General features: G+C 38.0%; 3 protein-coding genes across 6 annotated transcripts; 2 read left to right on the top strand and 1 right to left on the bottom strand.

The window, feature by feature from the left end:
• Nucleotides 1-392: 392 nt before the first annotated feature.
• On the top strand, nucleotides 393-3,858 carry LOC124408723 (E3 ubiquitin-protein ligase RAD18-like). Of its 3 annotated transcripts, none has more exons than XM_046885861.1 (7): nucleotides 393-523; nucleotides 760-838; nucleotides 950-1,454; nucleotides 1,649-1,913; nucleotides 2,119-2,179; nucleotides 2,256-3,029; nucleotides 3,159-3,857. In XM_046885861.1, exons 1-7 carry the CDS (start codon nucleotides 473-475, stop codon nucleotides 3,533-3,535), a joined length of 2,112 nt encoding a protein of 703 aa, XP_046741817.1. In that variant the 5' UTR covers nucleotides 393-472; the 3' UTR covers nucleotides 3,536-3,857. The 3 variants fall into 3 exon arrangements, with proteins under 3 accessions (XP_046741817.1, XP_046741819.1, XP_046741818.1); XM_046885863.1 differs by having other exon boundaries at nucleotides 2,256-3,030; nucleotides 3,185-3,347; XM_046885862.1 differs by having other exon boundaries at nucleotides 399-523; nucleotides 763-838; nucleotides 3,159-3,858.
• A 428-nt stretch (nucleotides 3,859-4,286) lies between these two features.
• On the top strand, nucleotides 4,287-10,126 carry LOC124408726 (sperm-associated antigen 1-like). Its single transcript, XM_046885864.1, has 10 exons — nucleotides 4,287-4,844; nucleotides 5,129-5,408; nucleotides 5,636-5,849; nucleotides 6,179-6,340; nucleotides 6,627-6,754; nucleotides 6,879-6,982; nucleotides 7,625-8,306; nucleotides 8,698-8,821; nucleotides 8,902-9,075; nucleotides 9,869-10,126. The coding sequence occupies exons 1-10, from the start codon at nucleotides 4,687-4,689 to the stop codon at nucleotides 9,949-9,951; spliced, it is 2,109 nt and encodes a 702-aa protein (XP_046741820.1). The 5' UTR covers nucleotides 4,287-4,686; the 3' UTR covers nucleotides 9,952-10,126.
• On the bottom strand, nucleotides 8,952-21,831 carry LOC124408727 (trypsin-like). Of its 2 annotated transcripts, XM_046885867.1 has the most exons (7): nucleotides 21,159-21,831; nucleotides 16,119-16,213; nucleotides 15,856-16,015; nucleotides 15,632-15,745; nucleotides 14,485-14,634; nucleotides 13,774-14,055; nucleotides 8,952-9,080 (listed from the first exon to the last, which is right to left on the bottom strand). In XM_046885867.1, the coding sequence occupies exons 1-6, from the start codon at nucleotides 21,489-21,491 to the stop codon at nucleotides 13,780-13,782; spliced, it is 1,128 nt and encodes a 375-aa protein (XP_046741823.1). In that variant the 5' UTR covers nucleotides 21,492-21,831; the 3' UTR covers nucleotides 8,952-9,080; nucleotides 13,774-13,779. The 2 variants fall into 2 exon arrangements, with proteins under 2 accessions (XP_046741823.1, XP_046741822.1); XM_046885866.1 differs by lacking the exon at nucleotides 8,952-9,080 and having other exon boundaries at nucleotides 13,424-14,055.

A 21,831-nucleotide genomic window follows, 5' to 3' on the forward strand; every position in this document is an offset into this window, starting at 1 on the left:
CACAAGTATTGCTATTTACAAGTATACACGTGTACACCCTAGTATAAGAGGAATTAAAAATGTGTAGTACAAGAAATAATAATAAACGATAAAACCAAATAAAGCCGTTTACAAGAACAAGTTTACACAAGTGGGACCCATCCCAACGGGGTATAGCCAGCACCACACTTTATGAATCATTTTAGCGTGAATGAATAAATTGCATTACCACTATGTCTGAGGTTAACATATATCGCTCATCGCATGTTGCAGGCAATTTCCATGTCAGTCGTGTACCGTAAATTGCCTCTAATCAGGCGCAGGCAAGCCCAGTCGTATTGCAGATGCAACGTACCAGGCGCATGGAGAACGGTAAATACTGAAACCGCGCTCCAAGCTATTGTCGCTTTTTAAATCAGAGTAAACACTGCAGTCTCCATATAACCTCAAATTATATATCTTGTTACATGTGCATTATATCTACATATTTGCCATGGGACAATCTCCGGATGTTGCTTGGCCATCGGAGTATATAGAACTAACGGTACGTTATACACAATTTTCAAATTTGTACGATGTATTCGTCTTTTGTTATGGCTTACTAATCTGCTTGGCTATACATCTAACTCAACCTGAGGTGGGTCTTAGAAATCTGTAAACAAAATTCAGAAAATTGAATCAAGCTTCAAGCTGAAATAAATAAAGTGACTCGATTCTAAGTTAATAATAACCTATGCTATTCGATCTAATGAAAAATTTACATTTTCATAATCTTCGCAGAGGATCGACGAGCTCCTGCACTGTAGGATTTGCTACGAGTACATCGAGACTTCGGTTGTTACCCCATGCTCTCACAATTGTAAGATATTTTCTAGCAATTGATTTTGCCTATGATTTTTGTTGCTGATTTGCTTTTTAGTCTGTCCTATTATTTTGACTGTCTGTTTTTACAATTCTGTTCATCTTTCAGATTGTTCGATATGCATAAGAAAATTCTTGCATTACAAAACTCAATGTCCGGTATGTTTCGAGAATGTGTACGAAAAAGATTTGCACCCAAATAGGATATTAGATGAATTCATGGAGTGCTATTCATCTCTGAAAGTAAAGCTCATCAGCTGTATCGATGGGGTTAAGATCAACATAAATCAAACACATCCACCTTCGTTACCCTGTGGGAAACCAGTTGCTACTAACAAGCCGGTTGAAACTCCAAAAAAGTTGTTTTCTATAAGAGTAAGGGATGAGGCTCAGCTCATGGAGACACCCAAAAAAAATATCGCTACAAGCACGAGCGAAAATACGCCAAAGATATCTTCTCTCTTCGTACCAAAAAGTGCGGACAAAAGTAAAGCCGAAACAAGCGCTGAGAGGGTGCTTTGCCCTATCTGCAGCATAGATATATTGGCAACAAAAATCAATAGGCATTTGGACGACTGTTTGAAGAGGCAAGGATCCATGTCTCCCCCGAGACAGTACGTAGCATCTCCGTTGATTAATTAAGACTGACCATTTAGCCTGGGATCCCAGAAAGTGAACATAAATCATTGAAATATTTTTCTCATTGAAAGTCAACTGACCATTATTGTATTTTTTCTTGTTTTCAATGTCAAGTACTGATATCCTTATGCATGGTTCTGGATTTTCATTATTTAGCACGTTGTTCTAGATCTCGTCAGAACACCTTAGAGCCAATGCCAAAATATGTTATGAATATACTGAAGGATACTCAACTCCGCAAGCTGTTGAAGGAATATGGTTTATCAACTTCGGGAGTGCGTAAAGTGCTAGAGAAGAGATTGCAGAAATTTTCCACACTCTACAATGCAGAGAGAGACAAAATTGTTCCTAAATCTCTTCCCGAGATCGTCAGACAATGTGAGGAAGAAGAAGACGCTGAAAAAAGTGTGCAGCGGATGAACTCTTCTGGATCTGTACTTGAATCTAAGTTTATTATATCAATTTTCCATGGAGCATGAAGATTTTGTGAAATATAATCTATGTGCCAATATTTTTCTGTGTAAAAGAACAATTCAAGTTATTTTTTTATCTCAATTTTGAGCAACAAAAGAAATAACCTTGTTCAGCTATTTGATGGTCTACTTTTAGTATCTAATTGAAATTTTTTGGACCTTGCAGTTGCTGAACATCGATCGGAAGTCAGACCCAAGCTCAATTGAAGAAGCGCAGAAGCAATATCGTACGTTTAATTTGATCCTGGGTTTTATTTTTATTTTCTTATTGGTTTTTACATCTAACTGCATACTAAATTTCAGTGAATAAAAACAAGGATGACTATCAAAAACTGATACAGTCTATAAACAGACGTGAAAAGTCGCAAAAGAAAAAGGGAAGGTCGTTATTCAGTCGGCAGTTAGACGAGGAGAGTATGGCGACGACGTCATCGACTCCGTTGACGACTACTAGCCAGAGTCTGTTTAGTGAAAGCAACGAAAAATACGAGCCAAACTCGTCGAGCATAGATTTGAGTCAATATCTTCGGTCTGATTCAGACTCGAACATATCGTACCCGTTACAGCATTATTCACGGGATGATCCGATGCGGTTCTTAGCGTTGGAAGTATCGTCGGACAGTCAGAATTCTCCTGTTAAAGTCGAAAGCTCATTGTTGCCAGAAAGGAAACTCCAAACCCCGGTAGATCCGGACTGGAAGAGACATTCAGCGTCTGAAAATTCATGTGCTATTGTCTCGTCAAATCCGTCCTGGATCAGTGGCTCACCAGTATTTCAGTCGAGCCGCAACGAGAACAACTTGATACCAACGACGATAATCAAAGAAGGCGGTGGGTCGAAAAGCGACATTTTTGATGCTAGCACCGAGGACAACCTCAGCGACAATTGCAATGATGAACACAGAAGTGCAATGATCAGATCGAAGAAGTTTATTCGAAAATCGCACAAACAGTGGAAGAGAACAAAGACTGGTATCGGAGGCCAATCTGAAACGGATTCTGAAACCGATGTGGAGACCACGAGACAAAGGTCTTCTGCAAAAATTCAGAAGGGAGTATCGCCAGAAACTGATAACGGTGCGTAGGCAGGAGAAAATTTACACGGTTAAATGATCTAAAAAAATGACGTCTTGAATTCTCGCACTTCTTCAACTTTCAATCCCATTTTTGTATCCTGGTAAAATTTATTGAGAATCTGTTTCGCAGGAAGCTTTGATAGCGATATTACAAAAACGCGAGACGTGATTCTGGATGTCGGCGAGCCGAGCTACGACGGCGGAAATCTGAGTAGCTCAAAGATGGACAAAGAAAATTCGGAAAAAACTGAGGTCGAAGTCGTTCGACGGTCATCTAGAAAAAGAAGCCAGATTTCGTATGCTACTGTTTCAAAAGTTCCTAAGATACTCGAGAAGAAAGGCAAACGAAAGAAAGTGCTTGATGAACAACGATCCAACGTTGTTGATGACGTTAGTGACACGTTGGATGTTCCCATTCCAACGAGTGCAGATTCTAAAACTGAGAACACGGTCGATCAGTTGGCAATTGCTCCAAAAAGATCGCTGCGAAAACGAACTAACCGGTGAAGTTTAAAAGATAGGATGTCTAGTTTGTGTGACGTGTGTTTATAGTAATATATTTATAATCAAGATAAGGTATTCAAATTCAAGTAAATAAGTAAAAGGACTGTAAAATAACGGAATTAAATTGGTTACTTCGATATTCGACTGACCTATTCATTCTTTCTGAAAGATTTACTTACATATATGCTAACTGGTTACAATTTCCTAAAAAATGTGGCCGCGAACTAGAGCAACATGGTATTTCGCTAATTTCTTATTTCGTCGTATGAAGTCGATATAACGTAAAATATATTACATGATAAAGACTTTATTTTATAGTTAAATCCGATCACCACTCAGATTTTGTGACCAGCTATATATGGCGTTATTAAATGAAATAAACTATTCCGAATTCCAAGCGTCCTAGTTAAATCCAATTCCTCTTCCGAATCACTGCGATATGTGAATTCAGAAAAAAGTCAATAGATCTAATTGGATCCAAATTTTGGTAATTTCGAGTATGCGCGTCACAGGACCTTTAACATAGGCCTGTGTATAAGTTACAGCTCGAAAAAAAGTCGACCGACAATAAGGAAGACGGAAATATCGGAATGCAAGCAGGTATATATGCACAATGTCCTATGATACGCGTACTCGAAATGATTGGTGTAATTTGTAGATCTTAATTGAATCTATTAGTCATATTATTAAAAATTCAGAGATTTAAAAATTGTCTGAAAAAATTACCTTTGGAGTTGGTATAATTATACTGGAATTAATTACTTTATTGAATATATATATCTGAAGGGTTCTATGAATCTGATCGCTCAGCGCTTGCAGATAGGCAACCGGAACTGTATTTTAAATATGTTGGGATGCAGATGCGATTTCGGTTGCCTATTTGCTGGCGCTGAGTGGCAAGGTTCAAGTATCCATCCATACAGGTAGTTATATAGATGAGACTAGATAGAGATAAAATTTGGATATAACTAGATATACTCATTTCTTCCCGGGAATTGCTGCTGGCTATCGAACAAACGTGTCCGAACATCGTGCACGAGCGATAAACAAGTTCGGGGTAGTCATAGAAACGCGGGGTAATCAAAAGCGGTAGAAATCGAGTAAACGCGGAAATCTTGGCGCAGTTTAGCGCAGAAAACGACGGTGTTGAAATAATGGGAAAAGAAGAGGTGGACCTCGTGACTGTGGTCAAACCCGAGGAGAAGAGATCGCTGTTACAGAAGTATGACATCCCGGTAGAGCATCTATCTTACGAGTACGTAACCGGCTGCTCAAACGTCAAGGAGCTCGAACGAATTGTTTTGATCCTGAGGTACAAATTTCAATATAGACAGAGAAGAAAAAACAATCGCTGGACCAATGAATTTTAGTGTTATAGAGCATAAATTTTGCAAGTATTGCCAAGTGGGATCCTCAATAGTTAAACTTGTCAAATTCTAGTATTTATAAAAAATTTCTCGTGTTGTCTCGAATTGTAGGGATAGTAACACTAAAATTTGTTGGTCCGGCGAATTATTTTTTTTCGTCAAAACAGTTGAATCCGAGCCTACATGCCAAAAACAGATAATCATTCTGTCGTTAATCGTGACCCCGAAGATCTGGCGAGGAGGGAATATTTCCGGACTTAATAAACCGCGCCGAAGAATGTCTGGCTAAGATCAGCCCCAAAAGCCGCGTGCTTCGGGTCGAAGAACCGGTCGTAACTCGGGCGATGTTGGATCCCGAGGACCGCAGACTGATCGACGACGACATGGCGAGATGGATGAGCGAGATGCAGGGCAGAGAAAAGGACCTTGATGAGGGAAAAGCGTTTACGGCGACACCGCTGCTCCCACAGCCGGAAATCCGGCAGGTGCCGGAAACGGGATCAGCGAAAGTACGACACCCTGTCGAAAATCTTTTCTGCAAATTTCCGAGCATGAATCCGTAAAGTATCTAATTCTATGCAAAAATAAGGACTTGAAAAATGAAAGAAAATATCGGATAAGTTTGATGCTTTGTAAAAGTTGTGATGATTTGCAGAGAATATTTTCACCATGATGACCCTCTTTGCGAAAAAGTATCAATATCACCATGTAAATTTTGCGATTATGTGTCTTCCAGAGAAACTCGCAGAGCGGAGCGAAACGGGGTAAACCGAAGTCGATTGCCTCTTGCGATTACGCAGGGTGGGACAAATTCGACGCCGATGCCGAAATTGACCGCATCGACTTACAGGATGAAAGGATGCAGGTAGAGGCAAAAAACGCGCAACAGAGACAGAGGGAAAAACATGAGGAGGCCAAGAAATTTTCAAAGGAATCGATAGTGAATAAATGTGAGATATTATCAATATTCAAACTGAGTTCAAGTGTCGTAGAATTATCGAGAACCAGCTTATTAACGCCATTTTATCCCAGGAAGAGCGGTATTCAAACCGGGTCGTATTTAGTTATGAAAGTCATTTTTTATCGCAGAAATTATTCTATATTTACTGACCGTGACAAATTGGAAGTCTGACAGCTTGCGCGAACCATTTTGTGCATTAATGTTCTTACAAAATACACGGCCAGCCAAAACGGGCAGCTGTTAACCAAGTGCAACGCCATGTTGCTTCAGTCATGTTCATTTGGAAACTAATTAGCATAGAACCTATTTATTTTCCAGTATCGTTGACGGCGACGGAACTGGGCGTGCTGGCTGAGCACGAGAAGAATATGGGAAACGAGGCATACAGGGTTGGCGATTACGAGGAGGCTTTGATACGTTACAATTCTAGCATCACCATCAACCCGAGTGTGAACGCGTACAACAACCGGGCAATAACAAGTAGGCGATTTTTTCAATAACAAGAATGATTGTTCCTTCAAGAATTGAGAATTTGAATAAAAATATTTTTGAACGATTGACTCGATCCAAGAAATTTTTAAGCAATAAAAATTAATAAAAAATTGATAAAACTTGAAAAAATATAATAATTCGGACGATTTGGAGGGTACATTTCGAGTGGGATAAAAACCATAAAATGTGTGACGACTTAGGGAATTTCGCCAACGAAATTTGTATGATAAACTTTTAAATCAAATTTTACACTTGTAGACCTTCTTTTGTGCAGATATCAAGCTGGGTCGATATCAGGAGGCTGTTAACGATTGCAACATCGTGTCGAGCATGGAGTACCACAACGTAACGGCTTTGATGAGGCGAGCACTGGCTCTGGAACATCTGGAAAAAAATTCACAGGTGAGCACAATCAGGCTATTACGTACAGTTAATTAATTCATGACTGATATGTAGAAGAAAACAATGAACAATAGGAAAAGTGCAATTCTCTCACACAGCAATTTTGTCTCACATAAAAAATCAGGCGCTCATGGATTATCAGACGATCTTACAACTCGAACCAAACAACAAACTAGCCATAGCAGCTGTTAACAGATTGAGGAAACCATCCGATTCCAAGAAAGTAAGGTAATACTAAGTAAAAAAAAAGCAAATCCAAAATGCATATTTATTTGAATAGTTGCGACTTGGTAGATATTTCTAGTTTGAAAATACTCACTACTATCCCACGTGGGACTTGAAATGCATATAAAATAAATTTAACCCTAACAGGTCACATCTTGTTAAAATTGCATAACGGTCAGACGGGGTGGAATTCATCCCAAACGTGATATTTTGCTTCGAAAAGGAGTTCTAAAAATTCCCAAAAATATATCTAGGTTTTGCTTAAGGATTGCAGAAAGAGCTCTCTCAGTTTTCATAATCAAAATTGACTGTTTTAACATCGTAAAGTGTTGCCAAAGTCAAAGAAAGTGCCAAAAATGTGAAAAAAGGCCTTCATTTCGTATGAAGAATGGGGCCAAGAGGCCCGTTTCCACGACTGAGAGACGCTACGAGGAGTTTGAGAAATGTTTGGAGTGAAATTCACCTCCAGTGACCTAGTAGCGTTAGTTGCATGCAAAATAAAATCAAAAAGGGACAGCGGAGTTTCAACGGTAAATTACTTATCGAAAACTGTTCAAACAAAAAATTAAATTCTTGGATATATCATATTCTCATTCCACAAGTAAATCCTGTATCAAATTTTATTCAATTCTGAATCTGCGATAGAATGAAAATCGAAGAAGAAATTATTCCGGCAGTCATTTCTGAGACGGAAGCAGTTAAAACAGACGAATTGAATAACGTCATTAAGGAGCGATCGACGGTAAAAGACGCTGACGATTTAGCCCAAGAAAAAAAGGATTCCTATCCGAGTTCGAACGCCGTACAGTCTGAGATTTGTTTCTGCGACAGAGCACCGGGTTTTTCGCAGAGTCCAAAACCGCCCCCGCACTACAAAAGCAGCTATTGTTTGCCGCCGCCTCGCAGAACGCCGGCTTCGCGGCCAATGGCCGCTAGATCCGTTTGGGAAAATCGGAAGGTTGATTTTTCCGGGGTAAAAACGGGCTGTGCAGATGCAGAATCGTCGAAGTTGATGATCGAGGAAGTGTCCGGTCATAACGAGTACGAATCGACGTACAGCCGGCCACCAGCGATCTCTAAGCTGACTAAGAAGGAAAGTAAGGAAAGTAAGGAAAACGGTGAAAAAACAGTGACGAAAGATGGGGATGAAAAAGTGAAGAAGTTACAAACGCAGAAGAACAGAGATAAGCTCACAGATAAAAAACTACAGGAAATCCAAAAACCGAGGGTAAAAATTCTGTCCCCTGACACCATGACTCACAAGAAAGTCGAGGTTGCTAGTAAATACGAGAAACCCATTTCCAAGGAGCAGAAAGTTGCGATGAAGGTTGGTTAGAGATCGCATTGTTATAATTAGTTTTATAGGAACTTGATTTTTCAAATTAATTTTTAAGTTGGCTAACCAAAAATTAATGCTTTTAATTAATTTTATCATGACATAGTCGTACATTAAGTATTTGTCAAATTGTCATATAACACTGTTTTTCCAGTTTCCCGCGGAATCAGAATTATCGAATAATATGAATCATAATTCGTAAAAATTGGAAAAATTTTATGCATTCAGCTATCAAAATTTGGTAGAATGATGTGATTTCAGTGAACTGTTGACAACCAAGCTTTTACCCATTGCATAAAACGATACACGAATTTCCTCAGTTTCCGCAACCGAGGTTTTTTTCTTGAATAGTTCTTCAACCGAATATTGTTATCAATTCCAGGACCTCGACTCGATCGAATCGCCGTACGAATTTCTCCGTGTATGGCAATCGCTGAAAACCGATGTTGACTTGTCGCTCCACGCGAAACTTTTGCGATCCTTAGCGCCGGAGGACTTTAATGCCGGTGAGTCAAAAATAGTTTGTAATTCGAATTATCATTGATTTTTCAACAACCAATCAGCATTCTCCTACCGTTTTCCCCAGTCATCGGAAATAAACTAGACGGAGGTATGTTCACCATTTTGTTGCGATGCCTTGAGAGACATTTCTGCAAGGATCGTAAGGACGTTCTCTTGGTTTGCCGGTATCTAAACGCCTTAACTAAGCTGAGCCGGTTTTCCATTGTACAATCCTTCATGGACTCGGTCGACAAAAAAGGTACCCTGACAGAAAATGAAAAAATATGTATAAATAAATTGATTAAATTAAGGATACAGCATCGGGTGTACAGTTCAGTAAAAAAGCGGAAAGAAAAAAAGGTACAATGATTAAGGACACACTTTATAAAAATAATCTATCATCAGCGCGCGGAAAATATAATACCGTAGATTCAAATCAGGAACGCTCACTTGTTGACCAAATTTTCAAAGATTAGATTCACGTCTTAGCTATTTTTTTCTCAATGTGGATAATGGAGGTCGATTGTCTTGACGAACGAATTTTCTAAATGCAACAATACCATCACGTACGTTTTTTGGTTAACCAACTTACCTGAACAATTGGGCGTTGTACTCAAAATTTATCGACTTGAAATTTTATTTTAAACCCATTAAACTTTATCGGTCAAGTCAAACTAAAGCAACTATACCTTGTATGCGATTTCTTTTTTCTTTTATCATTCTTGTGTTTAGTCTGATACTATACTTGTTTGATTAGATTGTAAATCTTCTTGGGAAATAATAAACTCCGGACTGAGATTAGAATTTTTTAATTTTTTTGTTCCTCCAGGGCAAAATACCTACGAATAGCCGGTGATTTTCCGGGTACTACGATTTCCCAATTACCTGATAAAATTCTATATCTATATCAAAGTTTTCGTTGCACGACTGCAATATTTTACCGTTATAGCGGTTGACTAATTGATTAGATAACCCTGTAGATGTATCGGAAGTTATTTGCGACATATTTTTTTTCTGAACTATGGAGATTTTATGTTTCATCAATTTTACAGTTCTCCTCAAGATGTTCGACTTCGTCGAGGAACATAACTCGCCTTCGGCTGCCGCAGAATTGCGTCACGCCTATAACGTATGAATTGCCCAAGTATATAAATACAAATAGGTAGGTGTGCCCACGTGTAGATCGTGTAGTACTTTCGAGCCAACTCGTCGACGTTCCAACCCTGACCATCTTGGGTCTGATCCCCGATTTTTTAATTTATTTTTGTCATTATTCCAACTCTGAAGGCGCTCGCATTTCCTTTTAGTTTTTTCTTCTCAAATTGTTATTACTATTCATAATTCCTAGTAATTAAGAATGAAAAAAAATCCTCAAGATGCAATAAAATTAGTAGATACTCTTGGAAACTACGATTTTTTTATACAAATAAATAGTTAGTAAATAATGTTTTTTTTTTCAATATTTTGAATGATGAAATTAATCATTTTGCTAAACACTTTTATCGGTACAAGCTTTCGAACACTTCAGATTTTGAAAATTCCTGGGGCTCTCTGAATTAAACTGAAAATTGGCTTAACGTATAGTGAAAAAAATAATTTCACTTCGAAAAGCCTCTATATATTGTAGTCGTTATGTACCAAGAAGGTATTTTTTTCTCTTCGGTCTAAAAACTGAAAGTGTTGAGAAAAGTGTACGTGTTTTCGAATTAGCAGAATGGTTTAAAAAAAGAATCAAATCCGAGTGGATCAAGGTTAGTCGCCACTCGAGTTGGCTCGGAACGCACCATACACTGAAGACGAAATTGAGTTACTGTTGTATTCATAGCATTTAATGTATACATATATTTCAATAATTGACTTTCTGTACTTATGATCAATAAAATATTATTATGAAAAACAGTTATAACGTAGATTCAATTAAATTCTCCAATAAACGATTTAAACAGGGTTTCCAGCAAAAGTGTTGACAAATTTTTGCCACCCCATCCCCCAAATCAACTTCAAATAATTAAAAAACAATTACCTATTTTTTTCAGATCTTTACCTCAACTCTAAGGTATTCCGTTTTGTGGTGGAAGTTTCTTGTGGAAACAACATGAGAAAAACTCTATTTCTCAGTATATATTTTATTGTAAAAGTAATGATGTTGAAAAAATTTTTGACTGTGAGGTTTTAGTTGGCATTAGTGCTACTGTTTGGTAAAAAATTCACATAATCGTACCACGCAATCTCGACGAATTGCACTCCATCGAAATCTGAACTTCTTTTTATTTAAAGGAAATGCAATTCGTCTAAATTTGCTAGTATCATGATGTAAATTTTTTTACAGATAGTAGCACTAATGCCCAGTAAAAACTCGCAGTTACAGATTTTTTAAAATATTATTACTCTTGCAAGAAAATATATACCAAAGAAACAATTTTTTCCTATGTTATTTACATAATAAATTTCGATCACAAAGCGAACTATCCTAGAGTTGAGGTAGAAATCTGAAAAAATTAGGCAATTGTTTTCGAATTATTTGAAGTTGATTTGGGGGGTGGGGCAGCAAAGATTCGTCAACACCCGAAACAAGGACCACCCTAATGCATAAAAATCACGCGTAAGGATTGACAATTATCCTGTTAACGTGACTCCGGCTGATCCATCACTCACACATTGATAAACCCAATGATAATTTTGCTTAGTGCACAGGCGTCGATATCGTTTATTTTCAGTCTGCACACGCGATTCATAAAAGTATAAAATATGCATACGACCTTCGTCGATTTGTCATCGCATTACGATGGGTTTGACATTCTGATTGCAACCTGAGACTTGTGAGAATACTGAGAATACTGAGAATAATTTTAGTTTTGTGACACAGAAGAAAAATTAGTTAATAACGTCACCTACATCGGATAATACTAATTATACTTTATGAAATCAAGCCGTACTGGCTCGACATTTTTGTCCAACTATACTTTTTTTCCCTCCTTTTAAGGCCCCGCTGATCTGGCATGTCATATATATATTTCGTGACGTCAGAAGCGGGGAAAACGCCATTACGAATCCTGCGAGAACGGAAGCACGAATCTTACTCGGGAAATTTTTAAATTGAAGCTTGAATAAAAGTGTACGTGGCTAACTCAGTCACTGGTCATGCAAATCGCTGATAATGTTTATAATAAAGAATAATGAAGTGAATAAAATCACGCCAAAGCAAACATGGCCGATCGGAGCTACCGCATGTTGAATATTCACTGATTGCACTGTTTCACAATTTCTTTCACTCTCGCCAGACAGTTAGCCACGTACAAAAGCACTCACTTTATTCGGGAAAACTTATACTGTCAGTTATTTTATTGTAAATATGGCACGATTCGTAACGGCGTTTTTCATGTGACAGCAGCACGTTCATGGTCCACAAGAAGTATGTCTCGATCTGTAATTGACATCATTGGTTGGATCTAACAGAACAAGCCAATGAAATCAGCGGCCTTAGTTCACCGTTCAACGTTCAGAGGCGCTGCACGCATTTATGACGTCACGATTTGATATTTTCAAGTCAGGTCAGCGGCGCCTTAAATAAGATTTTATGTATCGGCGATAAAAATACATTAAATAAAGGGATAATATACTGCCGACAAAACCTGTCTCCAAATAAAATTATGATTCTTTCCGCGAGTAACAAAAGGAAACGAAGCAAAATGAAAAAATACGATAACTTTAAAGCTGAATCAAGTACAAATAACATATTATAATATAATTGTTTGTTTCCGTACAATGATACCTAATATGTATAGTAAAATATTCTTAATAAATGAATAATTATTGTGTATATGTGTTTTTGTGCAATATATTTACAATAAACGTGTTTACAATTAACTTTTGTACAGTATTTTAATTTTGATCTGTATAAAAATAAAACATTTCACATATTATAAATGAAAAATGATGATAATATAACAATGATAATATTAATAATAACAACAACAACAACATCAACAACAACAACATACATATGCGTATGCATATAAATGTGTTTTAACAAATTGTAGCTAGTAAGTTATGTTTCTTTACGTTTCCTCGTTTTTCGATCAAACGCGCATGATTATCACACTAACAATAAGTATATTGAATTGGCAATGCTATTACATATCCGTAATGATGAGATCGGATTGTGCTTTACGGGTAAAAAAACACTACGATTATTTTTTCACCGTGTGATCATTCGTTATCGTATTACATAAGAGACTAGAGCAGTATGATGGGAACCAATGTATATTGGAGAACGCGATCTGCTGGTAGGGTATACGAAATTCTGGATGTTCGTATTTAAAAATAAAGCTTGACGCTTGTTGCGTTTTACGCGCCGACTCGATGCGAAATGACGAAATAAAGGCTTACTAGCTTGCACGAGGCTTACGCCCCTTCGTTTCGGCGTAAATAACATGAAACCCTGACCTAACCTAACTCAACACGAGTTCACTTCCATTCTACATCGGATCCCAAATATTGACATAATGAAAGACACGTTTGTGGTTGAAAGAGGTCAATGAAAGGAGGGCTGTTCGTACAAGGAGGAATTTTCGAAATCTTCACTCTCGTGCTCTTTCTATAGCATAAATTCGAATCTTTTGGCTTAGGTATATACAAGTAAATTTGGTTAAGTGCACGTTGCGCGGTTGGAATATCCGCAGACTGTATGGCATACGGTCAATTTCATTGATCCCAAAATGTGCTCGAACGATTGACTGCCCAAAACCGTTGGCAGCTATTTATAGACAATTGAACGTTCTTTGCGCTGTCGGTAATGCAGGCTGATTGTACTTGCAGATTCTTGAACGATGCCTTACAAGTATATCATCTTACATAAAGTAAATTGTACATTCAAGTCAAGTTGTGAACGGCTCTCGTCGGACAAGTAAATCAACGTTCTTGCCGTGACTGTTCCATGGATCGCCCGTTGTCCTATCCGTTCCTAGGACGGCGGTTCACTCTCGACTCTCTCACGGTCCGTGTAGGTAAAGAGGAACACCAGGCACCCGAGAAAGACACCCCAAGCTGCTGGACTCCAGCCCTTATTGTTAGCCGAGGTTGGAGAGGAGGTGCTGGTCACTATGGTCTCAACGATCCAGTCGCTGAAGACGTAGACGTTCGTGTAGATTCCCGGGAAATTGGCGAGTCCACACTCCTTTCCCCATGACACGACCCCCGTCAACATGTCGTCGCATATCATTCCGCCACCCGAGTCACCCTGGAATATTTTGTATCTCTTGAATTTTACTTATAATTTACCAAGGGGCTAATGTCAAGTTGCCCCTTGGCAAGTTGCAAACCTGTTTTGATTACAATCGCACAGAGATCGAATGAAATTGCATCAACTTCTCTCAGTGCGTTAATCTACTAAGGGACAATAGAGTGCAAAAGTACTTGCATATGAGAGATTTTGAACATCCGAAGATCAATTTGAACGTTTCTTCTGTGATAAAATTTTTACGAAACAATAAACTGATGATTTAACATTGTCTCGATACGGCTAAGAATCTGAATCATCATAAAGGATGATTAAAAAGGAAGAAACTTTGCCAGAATAAATGGTAAATCAATAAAGTCTTGACGAATTCCAAGTGATTGCATCAATTGGGACTAGATCGCATGGATCTATAATGATTCGTCGAATTACCTGACAGCTGTCAAACCCGCCTTCGATGTATCCGGCGCAGATCATCACTTGAGGAATGTCGGAAAAGTTGACCATCAGTTCTCTGCACAGTGTTCTATCGACGACGGGTATGTCTACGTAGAGTAGCTCGTTACTGAGTGCGGCATTTTTCTGCAACATGAGATGAAAAGTGATAAATTCATTGTTAGTCACTTTATTTCTCGATCCTATTGCACTCTCTGCAGTCGTCATTTGTTGCACACGGTGAGTGACATCAGCTATTGTTCGGTGACAAAAATATATGACTATATTGAAACGCCCAGAGTGACAACTCGTTCTAGTTTCAAGGGTCAGATCAATTTGACGACTATCATACATTCTACGTACGCGCAGCAAGAAGTCACGCGACCGTACAGAGTAGTTACCCAGCAACAAACAATTCGAAACGTTTTTTTTTTGTTACGAAAGCATCTACTTGTCTAAATTAAATACTGAATATACATATATTACAACAAATTCTGGACGAAGCTGGGTGTAAGAGAAAAGATTTATCTCCTAAACTTCTTAGCTCATGATCACTGATCGCTATAAACACCTCATAGTCATTTAATGACGCGTTGACAACGCGCACAATAGTAAGTCAGTTCAATGAGGTTCCAACTTGCGAAGCTGAACTGGAATGATGTCAACCGCTGGGTCGTTTAAGTCTTTAAATAAAAATCCTCATCGTATGAACGAAGAAAATTTTAATGAAAAATTTACCGGTTAAGTTCCTTAGATTTCAACACAATCACTGAAACATTCGTCACAATTAGTTCCTCCATTCATACGACATATAGTACAGTGACTTACATCCCAATGAGTGAAGATACTGGTAATATGAATTAGATCAGCTTCTAAAATATGGGAATATGTCATGTAGACCGAGAGATCAGATGTTTTGGCATACGGTCATATCGTCATTCTGTCCAACTATCGTCAATTTTTAAGGATCTAACAGATCAGACGAGTTTGTAATACTTGATTCACTGGTTTTGTGATCGTTGTAATATAATGACACTATGATCATTAGTAAAAATGATACAAGGTGAGTGACCGTTTCAAAGCCGACAAATGACAGTGGTCACCTTGGGGATAAAAAAATCCAACCAGACCTCAAATTACTTACGTATTTAGCAACGCCCCATCCAGAAACTTGGCAGGGTGTTCCATCAGCGACGGTTTCATTCCTAAGCGCCTTTGCAGCAACAGCTTCATCGTCCAGGGTCAGCTTAGACCGGAGCTGCATGTAAGAAAGCCTGGATCAGTTATCAATATGGGCCCTACACTTACAGCATGGAAAGCAGAAGGTCTTGCGGCTGGTATCCGCTTGAATCAACGCCAGGACAGTACCTTTAGCAGCGCAATGTCGTTCCTGAGCGTATTGACATCGAAATCCTGGTGCACTACAATTTTCCTGACAGTTCTCGTCTGGGATGTGGAAGACGGCTCGTTGAGCAACAGGTCACCGGCGAAAACCTTGATGGTGGAAGCCGCTATGAGTTTCCTGTTGCTGGAATAAGAGGTAATGGTCGGTACAGTGGCTTCGAGGATCAATGTGGAAACGATGAACTTCCTTTTGGTAAGCGGCATGATTAGCTGGAAAAATTACCAACCTGTACAGACAGTGGGCGGCAGTGACGATCCATTCTTCATCGATGATGCTGCCACCGCAAAAGTGGACTCCAGTTTTCGACCGCCTGAGAGAGACCTAGAAATATGCACACGTATATATGTGGATCCAAGTTATTAATACAGCACGGATTTAGATAATCTAGTTCAGGATGGTTTTATACTAGTCCACACGCTCGCCGTGAACACATTGCAGTCTTGACTGTCTTAAAGAACGAGTAACTCGGAGAAAAATATATTCACTACATCCGCAATCTCGTTTCTCTCCCTACGTCATGTGCTTGAAAAATAAAGCATGCGATTTCAGGTTCACCAGACTTTTTTAAGTTTTCATCATTGAGGATTCGGATTTAATATAACCCGGAAAATTATCTAACTGTTTTTGGTGGCAGTGCAATTATTGGAAGAAATGTTGCTATGAATGAATTCAGAATAATATATATAACTTCTTGCTAAATTTAATACTAAACAGAAATGTGTTTGTTTGAAAAAAAATGACAAGTAGGTACTTGGGATGGATTTGGCATAGGAACTTACTGAAACAACATCCCAGTTGCTGTTTTACAAATGTTCCAATTCACGTGCCAACTATTTGCCCCCAGAAGTAACAGCACTTTTTGAAATACCTCGTAATTCTGAGATTTCTTTCAAATTTAAGTAATTTTTTACCTTCTCAAGGCTTCAGAATATCGCAATGACAAATTTGTTTGTCACATTTTTCAAATCTACTGAAAATTCGTGTGATTATAACATAATCTTGATGGAAGCTTAGATAAATTTCAGTCTCTCTGAGAAACCACTCAAGAAGATTTTGAATACATTGAGCCAGAAAGGTATTTGATAAATTTTTTGACACGCATATGTATATTCTATGCTTTTTGAAACTCTTTTGTTAAGCCTTCGAAGAATCATCGAAGGAAGTTTGAAATTTATTCGTTAATATTTTTGAGGTGTAGAACACGCATGATTGTGGACGATAATTTTGTAAAAATTGGCCAGAGAGTTTTGAGCTGAGTTTAATAACGATTAAATATATGACAAGCAGCTGTATATTATAAAATTAGAAATATCTCGGACATTCCGACGTCTGAAACATGAAAAGAAATCAAAGTATTTGATGGAAATGTAAGTATATTTTAAGTGCACGTTTATATCGAAACGATTTCGAATATCGGCCAGCGTTGATCGCGGCTTACACTGCATACAATGATATCTATAGGCGAGGGAAAAACATTAACTAGAATATCCCATGACGCAATTTCCCCCGTAGTATCGAACTGCAGATTCCGTACTTACGCAATTCTGTTCGTTAGACTTTCGCTTATCAGGTTGATATATATCTTTGCTTATCATCGAACGATAACAGAGCGCACAAACCACGTCGATAAACGATTCAACCCTGCACGTACAATTTATATCGGTTATAGGATGGAAAATTTATTTTTCTAGTCACCGATTTGGCTTCCTTTCTTCTTTCTTTTCTCCCCATTTAATCCACTTCATTGATACTAACAATGAGGCGTACGAATTAAATTGCGTATATTCGTATGCGCAAATACTAATACGAACAAACGATTTTAAGCCTTGTATGTAATATGAATGTACTCATAACATTCTCCGTCAGACTAGAATTTTTTTCATAATATACGTTCTTGTCTATATCACAGTTGAATCATACACGAAATTCTTGGTCATTCAAATGCAAGTGTAAACTATAGCGTAATGTCTCGTGCCACACATGCATATTGTGACACGCATGGACATAAATCGTGGAATTACGTAACCACGTTTTTGGCGTTCCTGAAAACGTGCCTAAATAATTCTAGATAAATGTGGACCTGTGTCAGATTCACAAAAAAACTTCATGGAATACAGAATGGATGAACCATAAAAATCTGATTGATTGAAATAACACAAGAATGAAAAAGTAGATCAAGGCTGATAGTTGTTATTGATTTCCTCAAATAGAAGTCTATCTTATATGGAAACTCATTTGCGAAGGAAGTACCTGATGATTCACTTACATATCGTTCTGCAAACATTTGCAATTAGTGCACATATATCACGTCATCCTCAGATTGCTGAAGGGAACGGATTTTCTAGCTGTGCTTACTACGTCAATCTTGAGCTATAATCATTTTTCAGCATAAACATTAATCGAAAAATATAGTTCAAGGTGCAAAATGGAGAATTAGTTTTCCTGCTGCAACCAACAAAATACAGTATACAGTAATTTGTTATCGGCGGAGTAATAAATAAATTTTTGCCTTATTTGGTTGAAAAATGTAGTCAACTGAAGAAACATATTTAATGTTAGAATAATTAGGAAATTTAATGTTGATAACTATAATCGAGTTACATAGTTGCTTGTATCAGATTTTCGTGTTGCTTTAACAATACACAAACCGTTATTGTAAAGATACCTATTTGACTATGATTTTCCATCAAATATAACAAATTCAATGTTTCTCATTGTAACGGCTCGATTGAATCATTCATTCGAGAGATTATTGTGTACGAGCGGTTGACCTGCGGCAGCTTACACGAATAATCCCAATCTCCTGACAATGATAACATGCCTCATAGGCTTGTGAAACGTCGAACAAAAGTACGATATCACTCACCTTGTATAAATTACAATGACGAAAAACAATGTATTCGAAATGTTTAGGTTGTTGCGATAACCGCGGTAGAAGTGCGAAAATTGAATGAAACCAAAATCTTATCGAGGGGAAGGCACCGGTTCGATTGCTTCGAACGTCAAGTTACGCTGATTGTGCTGCTGCACAAGTAAACTGGAGTTTGTATAAAGTGCAGCAATCGTGGAAACAAATGGTAAGAATGAAAAATGTGAAAGACCCCTCCAGCAAAAAAGTTGAAAACGCCATTAAACCAATTACTCTCTAACGGGGAAAAATATAAAAAATTGCAAAGTCGAATAAATAGAATTCAAGTAAAGTAAAATCTAGGGAAAACACTATCATTTTATATTACGATTTCAATTTGATTCGCGTGTATTCACGTTTATATCACTTTACTTTTTTGTTTATTTAAAGTATATTTTTACGTTTAGCTCATAAATGATATGTTAAAAATCGTAGAATGCGTGTAATCAGAAACAAAAACTGTCATAAACGTATGAAATCTTCACAATTAGCGACAAGCCATAAGAAATACAAAACCAAGGTCGTTACTGCAAATCATTCAATCACAATATTAATTTGTGGTAACATTAAAGTCGTTGCAAAATGATTTCTCTCAATTTTGTACAGGTTTTGTTAGAAAAAAATTTCCGCAATACGTCAATTTTATTACCATGTATGTGTAATGCAATGATGTCATCTTTTCTGTGAGTTAATGTGAGTGCTTTTTTAAGTAAAATCTACTCAGTTCAGATTATTAATGACACACTCATTATCAGTTTTAAAACCTTTCGACGTAAAATTCTCCCCAACAATTCAGTACGAAAGTTAAAGTTAAGAAAGTCAAAGTACGAAAGTGTTCATTCGAAAGTTAAAAAAGTTTCAAGCGACTGTTTTCATTCACAACGGCAAAACTATGCATCGTATGCAACTAATTCACCTTGCAACCGTTGTATCTAAAAATAACTGAATCGAACAATCGTGCTTGCTCAACGTGCCGAGGAGATGCAACGGAATAATCGGACCAAACCTCAGTCATACACACCAGTCGGAACTATATAAATGTTTGCGTAATAACACTTATTACCGAATGACACAGCTGATCTGTAAACCTAACCCGACCAGAAAACGTGCAAGAAACCAAAGGCGATAAAAATCTTTTTTTTTCATTTCGCACCACAATGAAACCGATGAGCAATTTTAAGTGTAGTTTAAACAATAATTCTATTCCGGGTTCGATATTGAAATTAAATGTCGTGAGTAACTGTACCCGCTAGGGATGTTCGATTAATTTTTTTCGTATATGTATCAAACCTTTTTCTCACTGTATTGCTATCATAATTAGAATTTGGTTCAACGCTAAAGCAATGCCAAGGTTTTATTCAACTGGACGAACACACAGTTAAGCTTGACAGGTAACTCAAGGCTGTAGTTACCGAATAATTGTGATACAGGGTATGGATACTTATAATCACCTATATACTGAGTTATTATTTTTATCACATTTTCTTGCAATTTCATTGATCGATATTTACGCACGTATTTGTAACGATATTAAGAACGTAACGGTTCAGTGAAAGAAGTAATCAAGCAATAAAAAGTTAAGGTCACAGTTTGGAAAGTGAAACTGAAATTGATTGAATTGACTTTTATACTGGAAGAATATTCAGACCGCTTTGATGGGAATTTAGAAAAGAAAATTGCAGGTTAAAATTATATATAATAAGATTAATTTTTATTAAATATTAGAAACGTTATTTTATTCTTATTCACAATCATTCTCAGACGGTTTTTTCGTGTTTATAATTTATTTCGAGAATGCTTTCACCATTTTTTCTTAATTAATTCCTGTTAATTTGCCATATAGTTAAATTGATTTTTCCGATCAATAAATGTCAACTTCTTCTTTGGTAACCTCTTTTGGCGTACTTGGATTGAAGTTTTCTTTCACAAATCGACTAAATTAGGCATAAGAAAAAACGTATTGCACGGATAATGGATTTCCACAAATACCCAACGTCTGACTATCTCGTAATCCAGGAGTAAACCATTCCTGAAGTTAGGTGTACAACACCTGACCTCAAGACTGCGGGTGACTTCAATTAGTGACTTCACGTGACTTCGCATGCCTTCAAGTGACCACATGACTTCATTACTTTAGGTGACTTCAACTGACTTTACAGAATGTCTTTTAAAGTGTACACCTAACTCTACTATTTCGAGTGACTTCCAAGCCTTCAAGTAACTACATGACCTCGTGACCTTAAGCGATTTTACAGGTTTTTTTACAGTGTATGCCTGACTCGAGAAGCGTTTACTCCCATACTCGTAATGAAATTATTTCTCGGTTTACGAGGCTGAATTACTCGTCCATTATCTTACCTGATGTGGAAATTGTCCAACGGTGGCCCGAACCCCGTCGATGACCCGATGGGTTGGAATTCGACCCTGAAAAGTCTCGTTAGCATCCGAATTATGATCGGCGAGCGGAAGTTCCGATTCGTGGATAACGGATCCAGTGAAGTTCCGCCGACTCTCGCCGAGGGTGGTTCGCGCCCTCCACCTTGCCATGGGTTGGAGCCGAGCCGGAGGGCTGTGTTTGTCCATGGGCAGATCGGTGGGCGAATACAGGTGGAGCACGACCACGTGTATCGCGTAAATCGCCACGAGGCAAAAGTAGCTGTGTTCGTTACTGTTGTTCAAGTTGCTGTTCATGACCCCGTCTCGTTCCTGCTGCTGGTGCTGTTTTTCCGTCCAATTTCTACCTTGGACCTAACCGAAGCCGATATCGTCACCGCGATCGCACTTTTTCCGATCTTTTCAACGCCTTATCGGAGAATCTTGTGTTTTTCTTTCGACACATGTGGCACGCGATTGCCTTGAAATCGCTTCTTCGTCTGTCGTGACGGTGTAATTGGGCTTGTAATTTCTCGAGGCTATACCATTAACCGGGATGTGAATGAATTATCGCTCAGCTCCTCGTCCTGGTCTTCTGTTGCTCCCTTTTCTTTGACGTTACTCGATATCGAACTCTTCCTTCATTCTTCGGTCACAC

Source organism: Diprion similis, chromosome 8 (genome assembly GCF_021155765.1).
Source record: "Diprion similis isolate iyDipSimi1 chromosome 8, iyDipSimi1.1, whole genome shotgun sequence".
In the NCBI taxonomy this organism is placed as follows: domain Eukaryota; kingdom Metazoa; phylum Arthropoda; class Insecta; order Hymenoptera; family Diprionidae; genus Diprion; species Diprion similis.